General features: G+C 34.1%; 1 protein-coding gene across 5 annotated transcripts in view; it reads left to right on the top strand.

Annotated features, from left to right (window-relative positions):
* The first annotated feature begins 7,579 nt into the window (after positions 1 to 7,579).
* Positions 7,580 to 9,113, top strand: part of LOC129943296 (EH domain-binding protein 1) — a 120,273-nt gene continuing 118,739 nt past the window's right edge. For 2 of the 5 annotated variants that reach the window (XM_056052622.1, XM_056052620.1), the window contains exon 1: positions 7,580 to 9,094. In XM_056052622.1, the coding sequence (XP_055908597.1) occupies positions 8,991 to 9,094 (104 nt within the window). In that variant the 5' untranslated portion in view covers positions 7,580 to 8,990. The remainder of the gene's footprint in view (positions 9,095 to 9,113) is intronic. The other 3 variants (XM_056052619.1, XM_056052621.1, XM_056052618.1) reach the window with 2 other exon arrangements.

Here is a 9,113-nt window from a genome sequence, read left to right as displayed (position 1 = left end):
ATAGAAAAACAATGGAACAAAAATTACTAATATTCACATTAAATACAAACCAAACATTTATTAAACTAAACGATGAATTCATTGATAGCATTTAATCGAAAATAGTCAACAACAAACAAAAATTAATAGAACAAAAAACAATATAGTTACCAAGTCTATAGTCAAATTTCAAACAAAGTTACAACTGAACTAAAAAAAAAATAAACTAAATTAAAAACATTCCAATTTTTAAAAAACATTTATAAAATTCTGTGTATATTGTTTTTTCTTTTTGTGTATTTAAATAATTGCCAACTTTTGTATGAAACAAAAAAATCATATGCTAAATATTCCTTTTTTTCTAATAAATTATAAGTATTATTATTATTATAAATATTATTATTGTGTTATTATTATTTTTGAGCCTGAATTATTGTGTAAGCAAATTCTTTGTTATTTTTATTTTTTGTTTAATTTTGTTTTAAGTGTTAACTTGTACTGAATAAATATAAAGCATTTTGTTTAAAAAAAATTCTCAAAATTTTCAATTTTTCATATTGGCCAATGATTAAACTCATAATAGCAAAAAATGGAGGAAATCTTTTAAGGAATCTGTAAAAAAAAAGTTGCCTTCCAATTGGCAATGGGCAGGTTCAGACGAAATAGGGACTTGAAAGTTATGCAAGTTTCTAAAGGGTGATTTTTTGAGGTTAGAATTTTCATGCATTAGTATTTGACCGTTCGCAGCAATGGGGTTTGTGTTATTCGACCACATGGAAAATTTTACGCAAAGATCTTGGTGTAAAACCGTATAAAATACAGCTCGTGCAAGAACTGAAGCCGAACGATCTGCCACAACGTCGAATTTTCAGTGAATGGGCCCTAGAAAAGTTGGCAGAAAATCCGCTTTTTTATCGACAAATTTTGTTCAGCGATGAGGCTCATTTCTGGTTGAATGGCTACGTAAATAAGCAAAATTGCCGCATTTGGAGTGAAGAGCAACCAGAAGCCGTTCAAGAACTGCCCATGCATCCCGAAAAATGCACTGTTTGGTGTGGTTTGCACGCTGGTGGAATCATTGGACCGTATTTTTTCAAAGATGCTGTTGGACGCAACGTTACGGTGAATGGCGATCGCTATCGTTCAATGCTAACAAACTTTTTGTTGCCAAAAATGGAAGAACTGAACTTGGTTGACATGTGGTTTCAACAAGATGGCGCTACATGCCACACAGCTCGCGATTCTATGGCCATTTTGAGGGAAAACTTCGGAGAACAATTCATCTCAAGCAATGGACCGGTAAGTTGGCCACCAAGATCATGCGATTTAACGCCTTTAGACTATTTTTTGTGGGGCTACGTCAAGTCTAAAGTCTTCACAAATAAGCCAGCAACTATTCCAGCTTTGGAAGACAACATTTCCGAAGAAATTCGGGCTATTCCAGCCGAAAAACTCGAAAAAGTTACCCAAAATTGGACTTTCCGAATGGACCACCTAAGACGCAGCCGCGGTCAACATTTAAATGAAATTATCTTCAAAAAGTAAATGTCATGGACCAATCTAACGTGATTTAATTCTCAAATGTTGATACGATTGATATTGCATTTGTATCTCGTTGGCTGCGTTCGTTGAGTAGTTGTGCATTTGGTATCATGTGTTTTCCATTAGCGAACAAAAATCAATCTGTTACAGCTGATATTTTTAGTTTTGTTAATGAAATGGACTAACTGGGCTTATTTTGCAATAATAGAAAAGATAATTAAGTTTTGCATGTTTCCACCAAAGGTTTATCTCAGTTAAAATTAAATAAATGTTTTTGGTGTTTCCACCGCACAAGAAGATTTAAAAATGTTAAGTTTGACAGAACTTTCTAAAATGCAAATGGAGTGTAAATAAGATAGTTTGATTCGTGTTAAACAATGAAGAACTGATTAGTTCAGCACCATATAACAATATGCTACCTTAATCCACGTGCAATTTTTTTTTTTAAATTGATTAAAACTAAACTATATTTTTTGAACACAAACATGCAAACGTCTGTAAAACCAACTCCTCCAAACAGGATTTTTTTCACAAATTTTGAATTGACTCCGATCCCCGACCGGAATTGTGTAAATCAAGCTCATTTCAATTCGATTCAGTTATATGAAAAATTAAGACGAGTTTCAATGTAGTAGTCTACGAACAGACCCCCTTCTTGAAGTTTTTAATTAATGTCAAAGCTGTAATTGTTAAATGAACTTTTTTTTATAGAATCTCAATTTCCAGATATTTTCTTACCACTTCTTCTTGAAAATTGTGCATTTTATTAATTTTAATTATTTTTTTTTTCTAAGTTAATTTTAATATTTCCACAAAACTTTCTTGTCAATTTGAAAAATAAATAAGTAATATTTCTTTACAGAACAAACTACAAATCGTGATAGACTTGTAGATCGCCTTAAGAGGGTTTTGTAGACAGTAATATTTCTGGCAGTTTTTGTACTATGAACTAAAGTTCTGAAATCGAAAATTTGGAATTCATGGCATTTGAAAAATTATCTACTTAAATTGGTCAAAATTTACGTTCAAAGAATGAAATTGACTTTAAATGAAGTCCTTTATGTTATCTGAACCAGCCCTTTGCTTTGATTTTTGCAGTAAAAGCAGAGCAACTTTTAAAGTATTAAAAGGCAATGTTACTGTCACCATTAACGCCCTACTTGTCAAGTTTATTAGAAAGAATAATGACAAATTCGACTGTTCGGTGGACATTGCATTCGAGAAATTATGATTAAAAATAAATGCCATGAAATTAAATTTAAATTATTATAGCACTTAAAATAATTTAAAAAGAAAAATTTTACGGTTAAAAAATATACCTACAAAATAAGTTTAATTTAAAAAATTGGAATGCCATTTAATTTTCCGTGAGCAAAATAAATCAATTTATTCTTGATCTAGATCTGTCAAAACACAAATTTTTCACCTGAAACTGAATGAATTTTTATTCAAGATGAAATCTGCAGATTGTCAGATTTAAAAATAAGTTTAGCTGGGAATATCACAGCTCTACCACACTCCATAGCACGTCCACGAAGTTTCACAAACATAATGGGCAGGTTCAGACGACACAAGGGACTTGAAAGTTAGGCAAGTTTCTAGTATCTGATTGGCCAGCTGCTAAAAAATTACCTTCCATATAAGAGAGCTTTAATGGAAATTTGACTGGAAAGTTAGTTAAGAAAAATCTCCCTAACTATAAAGTCAAGTCTACTTTTATCAAAATGACAGTTGATCATGTTTAATCATTCAACTGAAAATTGAACTTTCTATGATTTATTTATTTTCTGCAAAACATCATTTAATGCTTTCTGTAAAAGGGTTCCTTGTCAAGTTGGAAAGTAAGTAATATTTCTTTACAATACAAAATACAGATCATGATAGCTTGCTTGAGGAGTATTTTGTAGACAAAAGAAACTTGAAAAATTATGTCAAAATGTAAGTTCAAAGAATGCAGTTGACAGCAAATAAAGTCCTTTATATTACCTGAACCTGCCCAATGACAAATACAAAAAAACCGACCCAATTGTGTTCCATGCGCAACGCAAAAAAAAACTATTTTTAAAGGAAATCTGAATTTACCCATAGAAAACTCTATTATAAAACCTAAACTCCTATTGGAGTTCTCTTCTGAAGCATACTTATGTATATTTTTTATGTTTTAGTAGCCAATTTTAGAAAACAATTTTTAGAGAAAATTAAAAAACAAAACTATCGGTTCTTGAGAAAATTCAAATTTTTGCCTAAGTTTGAACTTGCTTAGGCTTAAGGGATGGAATCACCGGGCCCACTTTTTCGACTTCCCTACTATCGTAATGTCATGTTTGAGATCTCGAATCCCTTTGAATCGAACGAAAAAATGATTTAAGAGCGTTTCATAATACCCCTTATTTTCGAAAATATGGAAAAGTATTCGAAAAAAAGATGATATTTTAATAGGGGAAAAGAAATTGGGTTTAAACATTCTGCCATTTTGTTTGCTGGACTTCATTCTTAATTTGTTAGGTAGAGTCTACATTTTGAATGCTCGTTTTCAAAATAGTACCTTCAATAAACACTCATTTCAGCATAAGCAATGCGAAAACTGGAGCAATAAATACATTCTATTGTTTTAAATAAATTAAGTGAAGTTTTAGTGGTAAGGACTAACTACAGAATTAATAAATAAAAAAGCCAAGAAGATAAATGCATTTTTTGCTAAAATTCTGAAGTAAAAAGTAGTTCATTGCCCTAAAGGTGCCTATTTGCTTATTTGTATGAGTTTCTAATGGTAAAATAAATCAAATTAATTTTACATTTTAATCTGTCAAAATAACCATTAGCGTTCCATTGGGAAAAATGATTCATGAAATTGAAAGCAAAGTAAATTTATAGGGTTTTCCATGGGTAAAAGAAATCAATTCATTCTTGATCTAGATCTGTCAAAACACAAATTTCATTCATTTACATTGCATAGGCAAAATAAATAGATTTTTTTGTATTTTAGATCAAATCTGCATATCTGGATTTTTCCGTATATTTATCCCTCTTGCACCATAACTAATACAATTTAAAAAAATAGGTTTTCTTTGAATTGGACCGCACTCGGTATCAAGTACATGAAGTAACACTAATACAATATCAAAAAGAAAATAATTTGAATCTTGCATAGAACTACGAAAAAAAATATTGTTAGACGGAAATTTAAATTTACCCATGGAAACCTCCATTTAATTGTTGATAAATTGATCTGAACTCTATTCGAAGTCAGTTTTTTACTGGTTAAATGTTGCAATCTAATAAATGGTAAGTAGACGCCGACAAAAAGTTGACTCATTCGGGGAATCGAAAAAGACATATCAAACGAAAATTCTTAAATTTATTTGACAGCTATATCCATACATCACTTATTAGTACTACCCGTGGCATGATGTTTATTGCGTTGGACTGTCCGTACGGGACCAGTAAGTTAGTTCTAAGTTATGATTAATAAGGATAAGTTTATGAATTTTTGTCTAGCTTTTAGATAGTTTCAAGATTGAATTAATAAAAATGAATTTAAAAAAATGCATTGGACTGTCATGCCCGAAGTCTTTGGTTCGATCCCTGCCTATGGGATCTAAACTTTTTTTTCACGGGAATGGTTGAGAGTTGTAAGTCACTAGGCCCTAGTTCTCAACGGTCTGTTGCGCCAACCAATTTTTTTTTATCCAGACAACAACAATTATGTATAAATAAACACATCAAACGAATAGATTGTTAGGGGGTTTTGTGAACCACATAAAATCTTTTTTTGACAGATTTAGATCTCAAAAACAAAACTTTTAGAGATTCAACGGCTTTTGTCAAATTTGTCAGGTCCAGATCAAATCATACCAGCTGAGCTACAACTTACAATTGACATAAATCTGCCCATCATTGAGATGATCTTTAAAAGTTGTCTAGATCTGGTTTATATACCTCAGCGATGGAGAGAAGTAAAGGTAGTTTTTATTCCCAAGGTGGGCAAATGCTCGCATGTCAACCCTAAAGATCTAAGATCTATTAGCCTATCATCATTAATTCTCAAAACTCTGGAACGATTGATCGATATCCATATACGTAATAGCATTGATAAGAGACTATCAATGTCTCAGCATGCTTACTGCAAAGGGAAATCGGTAGAAACAGCCTTGCACACTCTGGTATGAACTATCGAATACTCCCTAGAGCAAAAGGAATATACTATGGTGGCCTTCCTAAATATTGAGGGCGCTTTCAACAACGTTTATACATCCGCTATCCATTCTGCTATGACGACCCAAAAAGTTGAATACTCACTCTGTGAGTTGATTAATCTTATGTTAAAAAGATCATCAACTCTAAGGTACTCTAAGGATCATCAACTCTTGTACGAAAAGGTCTGTCGGTAGCGGCACTTGGCAAGGAGGTGTTCTGTCCCCTCTCCTGTGAACATAGTGGTTAACGAACTACTAATATCCCTTGAGAGGGAAGGCTTTATTGAGTGGTTGCGTATGCCAATGATGTTGCAATAGCCGTTACAGGAGAACATCCTAATACACTAAGAGACCTTCTCTAAAACGCACTCAAAATGCTAACTAGATGGGCTGCGGACTTAGTATTAATCCTCAAAAAACAGACCTCGTCCTTTTTACACCGAAATACAACACCCAATTAATTATACCTCCTACAAAAGGTGTATCATTAATTTTTATCGATGAAGCCAAATATCTTGGTCTGATATTGGACAAAAAATTAAGTTGGAAACCTTATATTCAGGAAAGCGTTAACAAAGCTACAGTAGCTCTTTTCCTTTGCAAGAAAGCCATAGGAAGCAAATGGGATTTTCAACCTCGCATAACCTATTGGCTATACACATCGGTCATCCGACCAATACTTATCTACGGGGTTGCAGTATGGTGGACTGCACTGGAGAAAGTCACATACTACGACAAACTCAGCAGAGTCCAACGCACTGCCTGTCTCTGCATGAGCGGGCCATTGAGAACCACACCCTCAGCAGCGTTAGGCACTGTCCTCCATCTGACACCCCTTGACATACGCAGCAAACAAATGGCAGCGAGTACAGCAATAAAACTCAACGCCTCATCTCAATGAACCAACAATAATGTGGGCACTCCATCATTTTGAACCTCTTCAGTTCTATACCAAAGTACATAGACTACACTATTCATAAACCCCAATTTGGAAAAAACTTGCAGGTATCCATTTCATCCAGAGATGAATGGGAAGACAAAAAACTCCTGGATGACAAAAGCATTCACTTTTATACAGATGGATCCAAATGACAAATGAGGGAGTTGGTATAGTGGTGTGTACTCAGAAAAGCTTAATCTAAGCATCTCATTGATCGCCTCCCTAATAATTGTAGCGTCTTCCAAGTGGAAGTTTTAGCGATCAAAGAGGCTCTCTCGTGGCTAAGAGAAATCGTGATATCAACTTCTGATATCCGCATCTTCTCTGACATTCAGGCTGCTATTATCGTGACGGTGTCTCAACCAAATCTCAAACCACCCTCGATCGTCGATCGTCTCTTATGGAGATGGCGCAGCAATTTAACATTCAACTTTGTTGGGTGCCGGGCCACAGAGACATGACAGGAAATTGTAGAGAAATTGTGTTTTGTTTATTCCTTGGCTAAACCACCTTCTCTGGTGGTTTAAATCAATAAACGTAATATGTCAGACATTTCGTTATATTAGTGCCATTTTTCAGTCTGTCATTCTTCTTATTTACTTGGCTTTATGTAAAAAAGAGAGTTATGGAAAATTATTATCATAAAATTAAAAAAACAACATATGACATTTGACTTTTCTCAATTTCGAGTAAAAAAAAATATAAAACGCTTTCAAATTATACAAATGTAGTCACCCCATTAAATGCTAGTTTCCATCAATGCGTTGTTACCCGGCAATGCAGCTGTCACCAGCTGTCAAAATTCCTCGTTCCAATTCACATTTGCTTTCTCAATTTCTCTTACGTTACGTTAATTGACACATGCGAAACAATACGAGAAAAATACATTCCTCTTTTTCGCTGAAAATAGAAGTTCAAAGAAGAATAAGAGAATACCCCTCGAGCAGACAAGTCGATTCTCGATTCGCCGCCGCGGCAACTTAGATAATAAAAATAATTTCTTTAAATTAAATTAATTAAACTAAATAAATTAATCTACCAACAGTCCAATATGAAAGCCACTAAACTGCCCAACTTTACTACGCTTGTGTCTGTGTGTGTTCGCAATTCGCAAACAAATAATTAATCAACAACAAAAAGACAAAAAAAACATGAATTCCAATTCACTCAGTCAAAGTGACGAAGAAAAATTTTTATCGAAATTGAAAATTTTTACTTGGCGATAAATAAATACAAACAAAAAACACAAAAACCCACTGCATTTTTGTAAGTTTTTCGTGTTTTCGTCAGCAGTGAATTTTATGTGCAAATCAATTTCGACGAGAATTTGCAAGAAGTTTTGAATCATCATCGCCTCGACGAAGTTTTACTGTAAAAACTGAAAAAGTTTTGTTAAAATCGAAGAAAAGTGACGTCATTGTTATAAAGAATTCTATGATTTTTCCAATCGCTTTCTGAAAACAAAAACAAAGTGAAATAATTTGTTATTTTCTTATGAATAAAATAAAACAAAATATCAAAACAAATATTTGTAGAAATTGTTTAAAAGATTGCTGACGAAAAAAAACCTCCCGAGGGGGTGGAGAGACATAGAATCGCGCAAAGAAATTTTGCAACATCGTCTTTCGTTGTCATTGTCGTTCTCGTTCTCGTCGTCGTAGTCTGCTCGTCCGTTTTTCGTTCCATCTCAAGGTTAACGCATAGAAGAAGAGTGTCTTTTTGCTCTTCTTCTTTTGACCAATCAATCCCGTTTTTCCTCTCAGCGTTTGTTGTGCAAAAAGTAGAAAACAACAAAAAGACAACATCAAAGCAAAATTAGCAAAAGATTCGCTTTTGTTTTGATTGTTTTTGGTGTTTTTTCGGGACTTCGGTGTTGTGTTTCTTGATTTCGTCGTAGGTACTCGAGATCGGGATTGTGGTGGCTCAGACTTTTTTCTTCCATGGAGTTTTCTTTGTGTCTCTTAAAGTAAATTGTTGCCAGTTAATCCGTGACGAGAGAAAGAATAAAGTGTTTTTCTTTGTGAAGAATCCTTCGAGTGCTTTGTCTTTTATTGCTCCAAAAAATTCGGTGTATCAAGTGTTAAACTCCAACACCACCTGTGCTGTGCTGTGTTTTGTGTCACTCAATTGTTCGGTTCGTCGTTTCCTTTTTGCCTTGTCTCCTTTATTGCGCAAAAAAAAGTCCATCCACACCTTGTTCAATTAGATTATAAGTAGACAACAATAAGAATACCAACTGACCTTAGAACAGGAGCCCATCTACCGAGTGAGCGGCGCGGCGGCAGCCCGAGGTAACAACAACCAAGCCCCAAACCACCACCCCCATTATAGTCATGGGAAGTGTTTGGAAGCGATTGCAACGTGTGAACAAACGTGCGGCAAAGTTCCAGTTTACTTCATCCTACCATGAGTTACGTGTCGAGACCACCGCTAAGTGGTAAGTTGCATTATTCCTT

Source organism: Eupeodes corollae, chromosome 1, assembly GCF_945859685.1.
Source record: "Eupeodes corollae chromosome 1, idEupCoro1.1, whole genome shotgun sequence".
NCBI classification, from domain to species: domain Eukaryota; kingdom Metazoa; phylum Arthropoda; class Insecta; order Diptera; family Syrphidae; genus Eupeodes; species Eupeodes corollae.
Note: the sequence above shows the minus strand (reverse complement) of the source record. Positions and strands in the feature narration are given on the sequence as shown.